The sequence below is a fragment of the Ambystoma mexicanum genome, chromosome 2p, assembly GCF_040938575.1.
Source record: "Ambystoma mexicanum isolate Mex_15411 chromosome 2p, UKY_AmexF1_1, whole genome shotgun sequence".
Lineage (NCBI taxonomy): Eukaryota > Metazoa > Chordata > Amphibia > Caudata > Ambystomatidae > Ambystoma > Ambystoma mexicanum.
Genome location: NC_090923.1, coordinates 338436525 through 338452049, shown reverse-complemented (window position 1 = coordinate 338452049; position 15525 = coordinate 338436525). Strand labels below are relative to the sequence as shown.

The 15525-nt window shown below is 45.6% G+C and overlaps 1 protein-coding gene across 2 annotated transcripts in view; it reads left to right on the top strand.

The window, feature by feature from the left end:
* IL17RD (interleukin 17 receptor D) overlaps positions 1 to 15525 on the top strand; it is a 347672-nt gene that overhangs the window by 267861 nt on the left and 64286 nt on the right. For both annotated transcript variants that reach the window (XM_069643672.1, XM_069643673.1), the window contains exons 10-11: positions 6801 to 6911; positions 12235 to 12419. In XM_069643672.1, coding sequence (XP_069499773.1) covers positions 6801 to 6911; positions 12235 to 12419 — 296 coding nt within the window. The remainder of the gene's footprint in view (positions 1 to 6800; positions 6912 to 12234; positions 12420 to 15525) is intronic.

The following is a 15525-nucleotide window of genomic DNA, read 5'->3' as shown; positions in this document are numbered from 1 at the left end:
CCTCCCCCCTTTTAGGCTAGGAAGGTTGGGCTGCTTCGCAAGACCTTCCATAGATGTCTCCTTTGCTTCAGATTTCTTATAAGTGGGCAAACTTAAATAGTCTCTCCAGTTCTTTGGGCTTTCTTTCCAGGAATTACTTTTAACTCTGTTTTATCCTTTGCTCAACGGCCATATGCCTTTGGCACCCCTGTAACATATACTTTCACAGGCTGGATATGCCGTCTTGGTCGCTCGGGTTCTCTTTGGCTGTGCCCCACTCTGTCCTCTTCCTGTGCGCCAACATTTACAACTGCGGGTAAGTGGGTGATTCGCTTATTTTTTTGGCGTTGTTGAACAGACACCCTGCTCCCCACAATGTCGTTGTGGTCACGCCACCACTGGGATTTGACCTCTCTTCTCCTCGGCTTCTCTGTCAGTACCAGCGCTAGGCTTCCAGCGTTTTGCTTCCTCTGTCGGAGCGAAGGAGAACCACAGGGCCAGTGGCTTTCAGATTTGCTCAACTATTTCCTTCTAATGTGAAAGTACTCCTGAGACCAAGAAACCACTCGCCGCAGGAGGGCTTTCGGCCCTGGAACCAATGACATGAGGCCTTGATAAAGTGAGTTACACCCCAGTTCCTCCGCCCACCCCCCACGGTCTTATAACCACAGCCAGGCATTTGTCACTGGGTAGCCCAACAAACATGATAGACTCCGTCCAGTAACTGCCCAGAGTACAGCACAAAAGCTGTGATTTTAACCAATGGCAACCATCAACATAAACGAGCTGCCCCAACCATGGAACCTACCACCAAAATAGCTTGTAGTCTTGGGTGTTTTGGTGCTCTATTGATGTTGCATTTGTGCTTCAAACGTGACACGATACAAGAAGCAAAAACCAACAATAATGGAAAGCGGAACAAGAAAGACAAAAAAACCTATACCCCTGCCACAACAGAAGCCACCTACCGGAATTTGAAACAGCCCTAAATCACCACCAACTCCTTCTAAATGAAATCATGATCCAGACAAATGCGAGAATAAAGACTTCACCAGAAAACAAATGTTCCACAACAAACAAACCTGTATATACTAAAGCAGACCCCAATAAAAACCACCCAGCCCCACACACCAACAGAGAAAACTGTTTCGGAAATTCACCTATAAGAACCGAGATTCCTTACACAACCAGAGATTGGAAAAAGGACCACCCGGACAACCAAACCCCTAACTACGACTCGGAACAGAGAAAACCACTGCGCAACCTAATGGAGCTCCTCAACAAAAGGGTGATGGAGGGGGGTGGATAGCTCAGGGGCAATGTGTTTGTCTTGGAAGTAAGACAATGCGGCGCAACACATGATTGAATCCCGATCCTGCGCTTTGAAACCAATCTCTGGTATTAAGAGTGTTATAAAAGAAAAATTATAATAATTAGAACACTGCACAAAGCAACAAACTCGCCCGCCCTACAGAGTCGAAGGACTGACGAATACCATGACCAACGAAACGCTAGAAATAACACCTGTTAGGGAGAATTCTCAGAAATGTGCTAATTCCCTCCAAGAGACCCCCAGGAACTTTGCTGGATTTTGACGACTTGATTTTTTTAACCTGGAGAGTGTGACCATTTTTCCCCACTCATGTATTTTAATGTGATTTTATAGTGTTTCTTTTGGTTGTGGAGTCTGACAAGCTCCATAGGCATAATCATTTACATTGTGTCACGCAGCACCTTCAGTGCAGTGGCACAGGGGGAAGTCTTCCAGAATTCCCAAATGTTTAAATACCTTCTCTTGGGTAAACTATCCAGAAAAGGTGTGCCGTCAATGACCTCTGCCTTAATGCCAGTAAGACTGAGATTCTACTCATCGGCACACCCACTCCCTCCTTCCCTGCAGCTCTCTGGCCGGCCTCTCTTGGCCCTCTTCCTGCTCCTACCTGTAAGGCAAAAAACCTCGGGGTCATCTTCGACTCCACACTCTCCTTCCCTCCTCACATTTCTGACGTCTCTAAGAAGTCACACTACCAGCTGCATCTCCTCAGAGGTATTCTTCCTTTCCTCTCCTTCCCCCAGAAGCTCACTGTCACCAGAGCCCCGATTCTCTCTAAGCTGGACTACTGTAACAGCCTCTATCTAGATCTGCCTGCCTCTACTCTCTGCCCTCTGCAACTCATCCAGAACAGGACTGCGAGACTTGTCCTTGGCCTCAAGCCCAGGGACCGTATCTCTCCAGGACTGAAATCTCTGCACTGGCTCCCAGTGGCTGTGAGGATTAAGTTCAAAACCCTCTGCATTGTCCACAAGGCCTTCTGGGGCCTGTGGCCAAAATACCTTCAACTCTCTCTTCCTAAATATCTTCCTTCTCGAGCTTTTCGCTCATCCGCCTCCAACTCCCTCAGGGTCAGCCGCTTCTCCAAGCAACGAGTTGGGGGTAGATCTCTCTCCGCGGCAGGGGCCTCCCTCTGGAACAGCCTTCCTGCCTCCCTGAAACTTGAGGAGAACCATCTCCGGTTCCGGAAGCACCTCAAAACCTTCCTTTGCTTCTGCTTTTTCTCCCCTGCTAAATTCCTGCCTGAAACTGCACTGAATCTGCAACTGGGCCACTCTCTCCGATCTCGGTCCCTGTTCCAGCCACTGTCCCCTTGCACTGCCTTCCTGGCAATCCCTGCACTGCGGGACTGTCTCTGTATCCCTACAGCCCGCCCTTCCCAGCACTTGTTTGCACTTACCTTGCACTTGCCACCAGCGGGCCCTTATTATTTATCTTGTTATTCTACTACCCCTGTACTGCACTTTCCCCTCTCGCTTTCCCCTTGCACTTTCCCTTCCCTTCTGCCCATGCACTTGCGCGATCTGAATGACATCTGGCCTAGTAAGATTGTTGTCCGTCTTCCCTTTGTCCCCCCTCCCTGCCTCGTCGCGCCCCGAAACCCTTGTGTATAGGCGCGTTACAAATGCCATATCATATCATAACTACTGTTTCCAAGAGCAGTAAAGTGAAATTGACTTTACTTACCATTGTAACTTTCTAGACCCAGCACATCCTATCTTACAATAGAGTGCTGGAGGGGTTACCTAGTATCCCCTTTGTCTAGTTTCTCATGTAACATTTTTTATGTTAACCTTTTCGCACTGAATGACTGGTAGCAGTGGTTCCGTTTTGAACTACCCTGGTGTGCCTTTGCCACAGGCTGCTTTCGCAGCTAAGGTAAAGCACCCACGGGAGCCATCTTTGTCAAAAAGGTACCAGTCTTCTTTTTTCACCATTTCTTTGTGGAAAGGTCCTTCTTTAGATTTGCTCTGCGCGCCAAACTAGGTTTGGTCTCTTTGTTCATTTTGCCTTTGGCGGGATTCACAAGTGAAACCCGCCTCTGGCTCCAGTGTCTGGGGTAGGCAGGAAGTTAGGGATGTGCCCGAAACTCCCTGTGCTTAGTCTCCTAAGAGACCCAAATGCACTCTGTGATGATTGGCCGGCTGACTGTCCGGCAAGTACAGCCACCCTGCTGGGTGACTGACAGCTAAGCTGGAATGAACGGGAGAGAACTGAATAAAAGGCGAGTCTTATGGCTTGGAAGATAGAGTCGACCACTGGACGAAGGAACTGAAGAAGAACTTGAAGTGGACGCCTGCTGAAATTCCTGGACCGTTGGTTGGCCCGGTGAAGCCCTGCTGCAGTGCCAAAATGCCAAGTTCGCATCGACGGAGAAGCCCCTGTAAGGACGACTTCTCCTCTTGAGTTGGTGGGACCAATCGATTCCAAAGTAAGCCACCTGGACATCCATCTCGGAGCTTGTTGAATTTCCAGAGTTGCTGCTGGAAACTGTATAGCCAGGGAAAGGAACACCAGATTGTGTGCATTGCTTTTAAGCTGGCCTAGAGCTTTTGGAAGATACTCTGGACTCCCAAGAAGCATGACTGACCGAGCGTGAGCCCCCCTCAAGAGTACAGGACCCCAGAAGCAAGGAAAGTCCATCTCGACAGCCGGTTGTGAGTTTTGACCATGCCAGTGCTTTGCAGGAGTCCCCTGACATCCTCCCTCTTGTCTCTACGACTTGATGCCCAGGAACAGCGAGATCGGAAGAGCTGCACAGGAACAGAGGTCATCAGCTGCATCTTTTACTTCATTTCTAAGTGCTTCATCCTATACAACACTTTTGCCCATTGACTTTGGCTTAGCCTATTGAATTGTATGACTCTTCTTGGAGGATCCAAAAGTGTACAGTATTGAAGTGTATTTGTGTGTTACTATTATATTTCTCCCTTCTGAAGAAGGCCTATTCTAACTGACTGATAAATTAATAATTGTTTATGCAGGAAACCTTGATTGTAAGATTAGAATACCTGTAACTGTAAATCTGTGCAACTCCACTACAGCTCACATTGACCCCTCTTGAGATAAGCCTGGTTGCTCAACACGCTACCAAAACTGTGTAGTACGAGCTTATACCAAAGGTTGGGTTTCCTATACCTGTGGTCAGAGTGGTGTGTAATGGTCCCAGAGGGTACTGCATACAAACCTTGCCCAACACTCAACACAACAGGCTAAATTGCACATACTACACTGCAGCCTGCTCAACGTACAATCTATAGGAAAGCCCAGAACAGAAATGTACGCCCTCCTAAGCGAAGATGACACGGATGCGCTCTTCCTTATTGAAACATGGCTCTCAGACAATTGCAAAGTAATTGCTCATGACGCCATCCATACCTGGCAACTCCAAACTAATACAATCCAACAGATGAATGGAAAGAGGAGGAGGAATCCTTTTTGGCACACAATCACATCAGCTCTTTCTTAGGAAAGATTTCTCTTTGCAGCACCTTTCCCTCCATTTTATGGACCCTCAAACGTTTTGCTTTTATTTTTTAATCTGACTTGTTCTTTTTGCAGTACAGTGAAGCCTTCAGCTTCACTACACTGGCTTTTCCTCATTTTTCATTGGGAAACCGACCTGTCCTTCAGGCTGTCGATACTGGCAAACATTGTTTCCCTTAGTCTTGTTACTTTGCAACCTTTGGTAGATTTTTATCATTGTACAATGCATCTTAAAATGCAGTACAATGGGATACACTTTTTTGTTTTGCCCTAGTTTAAAACTCAGAGGATGTTTGGTTACTTTAGGTGTGCCTAAGGGACAAAGCTGGTGTCAGAAATGTCCTTTTGAAATGTTTGGTGTATTTTACTTTAGCTTTCGCGTGTTTGGCTGCCTACTGTGGCTAGTATCCAAACATGGCAGTACCAGAAGGTTTTTAGTTTGTCCCTTGACTATCTTTTCTCTAAACCTTCTTCCTGACCTGTGAGGACAGGAAAATCCTTAAATGGACTTTCATTGTCTGGAAAAGCTGTCTTTTCATGGGGTTCTGCAGGGCCATGTGCGTTTGCTGCTAGGCAGTGGGTTGGGATTGTCTGGCCCCAAGTCACAAACTGGTTTCAGTGTGTCTGAATGGTATGCATGAGCTGTGCCACCAGTGGTCCTGAATGGACCTCTACTGGGTTGTGTATGTGTGCATATCTTTGGCTAGAAGGAGTTTCTAGTCTTTACTGCTTTGAATAAGAAGAGGACCCCTGCACGCATTCTTCAGAGATCCTAGATGAAAACTGAAGGAGCTCCTGTGTGTGGTAACCAGACTGTTTGAGTGCGTGGACACATGTGGAAGGAGGCCTGTCAGCAGGCTCGAGTGCCATGGCTAAGTCACGTTTTTTCGGATCTCTGTAGTGGAGGAGGGTTTTGGCCCCATGGAAGAGGCTTTTGTTTTTTGGTTTGAAACGTGCTGCAGCTTTTCACCTTTAATTTCTGGCACATTCTGTGCTGCGCACAGCTCATCAGTTCTGGGCAGGGGGCAGTGCAGACTTTGTGAAGGCTGTTCTGCTCTACGCCTGTGGAGATTTGTCATGTGTTTCTGGATATAAAAGAGTTCTATATACGAGCAATAGCAGGGAGTCCCCACAGACGCCATATGTACTTTCTCACAAGGAGTTTTTTTTTACTATGAAAAGTGTACCCACTTGAAAATGAGCGCTCCTTCATTTTGTTAGGCGCATGCAATTTACTCCTGCTCTTGTGCATGTATCCAGTCCTGGTGATATGTACTCCTGCTCTTGTGTATGTATCCAGTCCTGGTGATATGTACTCCTGCTCTTGTGTATGTATCCAGTCCTGGTGATATGTACTCCTGCTCTTGTGTATGTATCCAGTCCTGGTGATATGTACTCCTGCTCTTGTGTATGTATCCAGTCCTCGTGATATGTACTCCTGCTCTTGTGTATGTATCCAGTCCTCGTGATGTACTCGTATGTATCCAGTCTTAGTGATGTACTCCTGCTCTTGTGTATGTATCCAGTCCTGGTGATATGTACTCCTGCTCTTGTGTATGTATCCAGTCCTGGTGATATGTACTCCTGCTCTTGTGTATGTATCCAGTCTTAGTGATGTACTCGTATGTATCCAGTCTTAGTGATGTACTCCTGCTCTTGTGTATGTATCCAGTCCTGGTGATATGTACTCCTGCTCTTGTGTATGTATCCAGTCTTAGTGATGTACTCGTATGTATCCAGTCTTAGTGATGTACTCCTGCTCTTGTGTGTGTATCCAGTCTTAGTGATGTACTCGTATGTATCCAGTCTTAGTGATGTACTCCTGCTCTTGTGTGTGTGTATGTATCCAGTCTTAGTGATGTACTCCTGCTCTTCTGTATGTATGTATCTATCCAGTCTTAGTGATGTACTCCCGCTCGTGTGTGTGTGTGTACGTGTATGCAGTCATGGTGATGTGACGTGTGTGCCTATGCTGTGGCTGATGGTGTTTCTTTCTTCACAGTGCACTCGGCGTGGGCGGGTCCGATTCGGGCGATTGCTATCACAGTGCCACTGGTCCTGATATCTGCATTTGCAACGCTCTTTACAGTGATGTGCCGCAAGAAGCAGCAAGGTATTCCACGCTTGTATTTAAAGCAAAAAAGTATTTTAATTTCAAGTATACTTCATGAATGCATTTTTAAATTGCACTTTTAAGCCATAGCTTTTGTCAGATGACATTTTAGCCACAGTGAGCTCGAACAACCCCCCTGTTTGAAAGGGAACGTTTTATCAGCTAGCATTGTTTTAAATCCATAAACTATTTAATACCCAATTTCTCTGAATTGTTCCTTTGAGGGACTGCAAGGGCTGTCAAGCCAACAGTATTAATGATCAGACTTGTATTGCTTATACCAATCGTGGAATTGTATCATGACATGATCATAATACTTGCATATTACCAAATACAATGTGCCTCCTTTTATCCTCTGATGCAGAAAAGGCTGAGCAGCCATACTGTAATTAACTCGGGTGTTTCAGTAACTATGACAACAGCTGTATTCTAAGACGTGTATTGCATTTAAAATCTGGTGCCGATAGTAAAAATGGCCACGGGACTTTCTTTACACCACAGATAAATGCAGTCCAGCAAAATGTTAGCTCAGTTAGTGAAGCGCTTCCAGCGAATTTTTGTGAAACGCAGTGTCACTGGTTGGAATCCTGGAAAGGACCACTCAGCAGTTTAATGTTGCCAAGTGGATAAAATGTACTTTTAAATCTGGTTGTTACGCTTATTAATGTTTAAAACGAGGAGGAATCGGTGATTAAATATATATATATATATATATTTTTAATGGTTTGTTACCCGAGGACAAATTGACGTTCTTGTGGAGTAATACATGGAGCTCATTACGAGTTGGCCGTGTTAGGTTAGATTTTCATTTTTATGCTAATGCTCCCTCCCCTGTGAGACCCCCCCACTTTTGGGTGCACTTGAGGATTCTTTTTCTATGTCCCTGAGTGACTGGGAATCACTTTCCCCACTCCCCCTTTCTTTTACTCTTTTTATGGGTGTCCTTTTTATGGCTCTCCACACTTTATTTTTGGAATTATACTTTCCCATAATGTTTTGGCCATCTGCACTTTCCTATTCAGCACACATCACTTTCTGTGCAGTGTTGCTGGGATGTCCCTTGCGCGCCCCTTTATTGTCTCTTGGGTTCCTTGTGTGAACTACTCTTCCCAAGGGTAGAAGGATACTTGTTATCCTTTCTACAATCCCCATAGTGAGATCAGCCCCCACCACATTATGTGTAGTGCTGAGGAGATGCACAGCATATATCCCCTTGTTCACTCTTTCTGTAACATTTCTGTTGCACTTACTTACCTTGCAGAATACATTTCTCAACGGTAGAGGGAGCTCTTCTTTCCTCTACATGTTATATTGTTAGTCCAGCACACCACACATTATGTGGAACGCTGGGGGATGGGTGGGTTACTCTGTATTCTCTTTTTCACTGCTCCTTCAACATTTATGTTACAGTGAGAAGCTTAAAATTATGGCTGGTGGCAGTGGACGTGTTCTACTGACCTTTGTGCGATTTTATTTATTATTTTTTAAATGTTTCTTTTTTTATTTTATTTTTTTATTTTAACTCGCAGACTGTCAAACCAGCCGCATTAATGCACAGAAAGGTCACATTCATCTTGAATGGTGCCTTGTTTTTTTCACCATTTTTAGTGTTTGCCCTTTCTTGTTTCTTCTGCCATCCTAGGAGGGGGAAGACCCTGATTTGAGTTTGGTTTTCCGCGGGAACCCTTAGGAAAGCCTGCCGAGGCTCCAGAATGTCTGTGAAGACCAGACCTGGGAGGAGTCCGAAACTCTGCAGCCCTTTCTCTTCTGGCATGAGTCCTAGCTGGGAGGCTGACTGTCCTGAAAGGACAGCCACCCCCCACCGTTTGAATGTAGCAGGTGTGCTTATTGGCTGGGTTTCTGGATAAGTGAACTGGATCTGGAAGCTGAAAATACGTTGACCACTGAAGCTGAAGCCGATGAGGAAGAAGAAAAGACGGCTATAGTGGATTCCGGTGACTGGAGATGCCTGGTGTCTAACCTCTGCCTTTGCTGACCCCTTCGTCCATGCAACCTGGGAGTCCCGAAGATGACTTGAACCCTTGGACTGGTGAGACAAATCAGTCTCAAGAAGACCTGCGTTTCGAACCATCCCACAACGAGCTGTGAACTTCCTGGGCGGCAAACTGCCAATACCCTGGGACCTTGAGGCTGAGTGCTGTGCAACATCTTCCCATGAATGAATCTTGCTGAAACTTTGTTGTGCTCCTGTTGGACCTCCAGAAGCAAGATTCCACTCCTTGAAGCCCCATCACCAGAGTGCTGGACCTAGATAGCTAGGCAAATCAGACATATGGTACCTTGAAAAGGGTGCCAAATCCAGAGCTGCGAGAAGCACCGAAGAATCCCATGGGAGCATTTTCTGTCGACTGCTGCTGCAAGTATCCAGTGTCCTTTCTTTTGTCACCACGACCAAGAATCCAGACACCAGGTCCTGTGCTGCTGCATCATGAAGGCACCTGTCTGCAAGGAAAGCACATTATTACGCAACAGTGCAACTCTATGGAGATCCGCGGTTAGGACTTGCCTCGCAGGAATCGCTACCACAGAAACAGAACGCTAAACAGAAGTTCCTCCAGGATCGCTACCTTCAAGCCAGGAGTGCAAGATCCGGCGAGGAAGCCTTCCAGCAGAACAGGGAACCTGAAAAAAGCTGCTCCAGCAGAAAAATGTCCAAGGACGAGGACAGTGGCCTGAGGCACCTTCAATGGCCCAGGCTTATCTTCAGCACAGAAACGACCTTACAGCTGTTCTCTGGATATCCACAGCACCCCATAACCAAGCAGAAGATCCTGTGGCGGTATTCGGTAGTAAAATGTCCCAGAAACGGTTCCAAAGAGAAAGCTTCAACCCAGCAGACGTGGGTAGTCACATGGAGTCTGCAGGAAATCCAGACTCGACATATGATGGCAAAATCCCCAAACTGAGATAAGGCCACTGCACTTAACAAGCATTGCCAAGTGGGGGCTTCAAAAGCAGCCACACTGCAGAAAATTGTCAGGAGAAATTCCTACCGTGGGTCAGCAGACCAGCCACCTATAGATTACAGGGACGAAACAGCAAGCGTGAGTTGGGGGCAGGGCAGAACCTAAATACCGCTGTGAGTCAGGGCTTGACCTCGGGCCAGCCAGCCACAAAAAGGGTTCTGGGGCAGATGCTCAGGTGACGACCATAATGACTGGTCACTGGGACTGCCACTTAGCCAAAGCCACCCCCAGGATGTGGCTAGTCCCAGCACCTCTACTAGCCTACACCATTTAGGACTAGTATAGCGGCAGCCATTTTGGGCTCACAACGAGCCCACATGGTCAGAATGGCCATTTTGAGGCCACCTAGACACAGGAAAGCCCTAGAAACAACATGAACGGGAGCAGTTTAAAAAAGAAACATTGGTACCTCAATGGTTATCAATAAGGTGCATTTGGGATACCAGTATAGTTAAATGGCTTTCACCATTGGCGAGTCAAAATTAAGCACAGCCAACACCACCCTATTCCCCCCAAATTAGTGACGCAATCACTCCAGGGCAGGAATGAGGTGCTTGAGGCACCCCTGGGACTGGGCACCTTAGGGGTGACCCAATACCATATATCTTGTAAAAGGTATAAAGGGAAATGATGGCAGGGGAACTTGAGCAGAAGTCGATCTGGCCATCTAAAGGATATTAAGTAATCAAAAAAACAAGGGGGGAAAAGCAAAAGGTTTAGGGGCACCAAAGAGTGGCCATAGAATCCCCGAAACAAGAATTCTGTTTTAGCAGCTCACAGGAGAAGTTCATTCGTCAATAGATGGATGAAGTGTTTACCGTGGTCCATTGCTCTTAGCCCCTCATTGTCTCTGGAGGGAGGAGCTCTTGGTGGATGCCATGCCCGATGCGTGGGTCTGGCTGTATAGTTCATGTCACTGGTTTGAAGCAGATTGCATCCTACCCAACCTTTTGTCCTTCCATGCGTACTGCTGGTGCTTGGCAATACTAACACCTGCTATTTCTATTTAGTTATACTACATGGCAGAACCATTGATTGCAAGTACTATATAAAAAGCTGGCTTTCAGCTGTGCCCCTACCTGTTTCCTACGTCCTAAAATCAGGTCAGTACTAAAGAAAAATTAAGGTTGTTGAGGGGTGTGCATGTGTTTGACCTTTTGTGCCACCTGCACCGCTCAGGGATGTGTTCAGACCATTGGCATGGGAAGCTGCTTTCACAAAGAGGGTCACTACTGTAGTGCTGCCTGGTGTGAAGACGGCCCAATTCACTAGGCTTCTTTTCATTTACCGGAATTGGTAGCTATAAAATATTTGGAGTTTTGGAGGACTGGATATTTTTGTTTTTATTGAAAGATATTTTAATAACCTGAAAATGTACCACTCTGGATGGAAAACTACATTTTTACTCCATTTAAGTATTTTTATTCACAACGTCCCAAAGTACATAATACTTAAAATTGTCACCTGGAAACCTAATAAAAGCATGTTCTTGGTATTGAGCAATTTGTAAACCTATTTGGACTGCCACCTGCCAGAGGGGCGAGCCGCTTTGTTTTGCTCTTCTTCCTGTGAAAGGAGGCAGCATGCAGCAAGTGTTGCCCTGGTTTGTGGAAGTTACTGTCTTGGGTCCTTAAATTGGCTTAAAGGAAAGATCTGAGGGTGGCAGCAAGGCCATAGTAGTTAAATCCTCGCCTCACGGTAAAGATGACTCTGCAAAAATGAGGCAATAACAAAGATAGAAATGAAGAAACTAAATGGAACTAGACATCCATGATCAATAAACAAAATTAGAAAATATATCAAAATAGGAAAACACTTCAGTAGCAGGTGGTGGCGTGGAGGGGGGGGTTGACAGATTAAAAATTCTTGCTAAGTAGGATTCCCTCATTTTTTTGAAAGTATGATTCTGATGGATGGAAATTAAGACTGCTAGTTCACTGGGTAGTCGGTTGGGGGGGGGGGGGTTCACTTAATTTGAAAAACCAAACAAAGCATCTTTGATATAAATAAATATATATAAACTGAATTTATTATTTTTAAAAATCTAGAAAATATATTTATTTTGCTGTTTATGGGTTTCCTTTTAAGGCCGTTTTTTTTTTATTGCCTCAAAAATAAAATGTTTATCACTTTAATTTTGGTCTGGGTTCCTGGTATAACTCACGCCCAACATATTCATCGGTAGAATAGCTGGAGTTTGTGTGGAAATGTGTTGACTTCTGCAGACCCTTGCAATAATGAGGGGCGCCCCACCGGATGCCCTCCACCCTGCAATATGCAGAGTTTCACAACGTGTTTTCCATACCGGTATTAACATTTCTATTTCTCCTTTTCAGAAAACATTTATTCTCATTTGGATGAAGAAAGTTCAGAGTCTTCAGCTTACTCTACAGCTCTGCAAGTTGAAAGACCCCGGCACCGGCCGAAAGTGTTCATTTGCTACTCCAGCAAAGACTGCCCCAAGCACATCAACGTCATCCAGTGTTTTGCCTCTTTTCTCCAGGACTTCTGTGGTTGTGAGGTAAGCGTTGAGCGTCGAGTGCGCATGTGTACGCGCAGGGTCCTTTATGGAGGGAATAGTGCAACAGTGAAGCACTGCGCAGAAGTGACTGTCCTTTGTGCTCGTTTGGTAGCAGCCATTCGCCCTTGGTGTTTATCGTAAAACATGCAAGATGGATTGTATTTGTGAGGAGGGAGAGGGCCTCTAAATAAACTCCCACAATACCAAAGGAGGTTTAGTGTTTTTTTTTTTTTTTTTTTTTATTTTTTTTTTTTTGAGGTGCGTCGTGGATTCCTCCACTCAATCCTATTCTTCCCCTCTGGGTTCCTACACATCCCATCGCTTCTGCTGCCACTGAACCCGACTCGTTATAAATCCCATGCATGCAAGGCTTATGAATCTAGACTCCCATCTAAAACATTTGGCTAGATGGCTTGCTATCTAAAATATTTGCCTAGAGGGAGGGCTTGCCCTCTAAAACGTTTGCCTAGAGGGCTTCCCACCTAACACGTTGGCCCAGAGGGCTTGCCATCTGAAACATGGGCCCAGAGGGCTTGCCATCTGAAACATGGGCCTAGAGGGCTTGCCATCTGAAACATGGGCCTAGAGGGCTTGCCATCTAAAATCTTCCCCTAAAGGGCTTTGTCATTCCACCCATGCCTTTTTAGTACGCGTCAGGTTTATTATTTTTTTTTAAATCATTTTTTAATATTTTTATTTATAGAACATTTTACATCCAATACATTTGAATATCAATAAAAGTTTACAAACATCAAAAGATTAGAATACTGAAATATACAATTAGTAATGCAACCCATCAAAAAAATCATAGCAACATAAGTCTTCAGTCCGTATTTAACAGTAGTACTTTACCATATTTCGATATCTGAATTTCTACTATCCAGTCTTCTGTAGTAGGATTTTTCCTAGTTTTCCAAAATCTGCGAATCAACTACATTGCAACCACCAAAACCCTATCAATCCATTCACTATATTCCTTTGAAATCGAGCATCTCCCACTACTTATCGAAAAGATCACACGTAGTTTTTTTTAATGGGGTTAAAGTCAGAAAATTTAATCGAACACCATGTTTTCTGTATGCCACGCCCCTTACTAGACCCTAATCTGTGCCGCCGTTTACTACAAACCTCTGCACTAGAGCCCCAGCCCCAAGCTTGAATGTTGCATGGCTGTTTGATTGGCTGGGTGCCAGCATAAGTCTGATCCTGGAAGCTGAAGAGGTAGTCGTCCGATGGAACTGAAACCGAAGAAAACACAGCTGAGACAATTTCCAGCGACCGGAGAGCCTGCTGTGTAACCGGAGCCTGCTGTTCTCCAGCATGTGGTCTGGCATGGATTCACATGCTCATGAATATTCCCAGTCGTCAAACACTTACACTCAAGGTTTCTTGATTAAACAATTATTAATTTAACAGTCCGTTTTATATAAGCCTTCTTCAGAAGGGAGCAACACATGTAACAGTTATAATACACTTCAAAACACAGGTTCTCTAAATCAGATTATTGTGTTTATTTGAATAACTGTCGCTGTGAAACTCTGTTACAACACTACTGCTCACATTGGCCCCTCTTGAGATAGGCCTGGTTGATCAGCCACACCACCAATATGTGTAGTACAGACTTAAAAGGTTCGGTTCCTATTGGCAGGAGGACAAAGTTGCTGTAGTCTTCCAAAGGATTCTGCACACAATCTTGCCTAACAGCCATTGTAGTGTCATTAGGATAGACATTGATGATGCACCTGGATAAGTGAGTCAAAAGCAGTTCCCATCTGGTGCCACCATTAACGGGCGAGGAAGAGCAAGGGGAGAGGTCGGACACCATACTGGGAGTCCATAGGTCAGTAGAAGGAACGGCAAAGATTTAAAGGCACAGCTAAGTTTGAATTTCTAGTAAGGTACTAAAATGCAGCAGAAAAACAAATCACTGCGCAGGTTTAAAGGCACAGCAAGATTCAGGTTGCAGAAACGGAAGTAAAACAGCTTGATGATTCGGAGCAAACATTCGGGGCATACAGGCATTGAATTTTGGCAGTAAGATGGGACAGAGGAGATGCAAAGGGATGCATGTGAGGGAAATGGGGGCAAGGAAGACACCATGTGAATGCAGTGTTAGGACAGAATGAGGAGCAGCGAGATGCAAAGTTCTTCAACACTGTGTAGAGGAGTGCAGGCTTCCGTGTGAACGTTAAGGGGATCCACAGACGAGTCAAGTAGCACAGAGTGAGGGAATCACAAGAGCAGCATGGAGTCCAGAGTTAGCAAGCATGTCCTTGCAGAATAGTGTAGTGTCAACAGCGCTGGGCCGGAGAGAGCAATTGAGACAGGGCTGGTTATGGCAGACCATAATATGGGGAGAGAAAGCACATATCGTGTTCAAGTGGCGAGAATGTTGGGGCTTACCTGTGATGCGGGATGGTAGTCGCGATTGTGGTGTAGGCGGAGTCTGAGGACATGGCAGGGGACCCACTCCGCCCTCACAGGGCCAGACAGCGTTGTCCTTACCCTTGGGGTACCAGTGATCGCATGCTGGCTCCTGGGCCCTGCAGTGATTCGAAGCGTGCAGGCAGCCAATCAGCTGGCAGAAAAGAGGCAAGTGGAAGCCTCAATAGCCAGCATCTTGCCCAGCAGCCGTGATGTAGATGCCAGGCCTAATGAAAAACAGATGCCGATTTTGAGGCCTCCACTGGGCCTTTGTAGCCCGTTCTCTTGTAGGGCGCCGACGCAATCAACCGGGACCATCTCGAACCTTTCCCAGCTTAGACAGTAGTCCCAAACCCTTTATGGGACGGAACTATGCAGTGCTTTACGTGGGATAAAAAATTCGGGGGATTGGTCCTAATGCGTTCCAGAGCTACATTTGGGAACCGGACATAAGAATGGCAAATGGCTTAGGCCACGTGTCTTTCGACTGTTTGGAACCCTTAAAACTTCCATACCTCTTGTTAAAGGGAGCAAAATCTGTTTTAAAATGTGCGATTTATATTAGTTCAGTAGTAAAAAAAAAATCCAGATAAAAGTATTCAGTTATCAAAACAAAATATGGCGCTGCTGGTTCCAGTGCCTCCCTTCTTTAAAATGAAATCCATGGGTTTTAGGAGTTTTT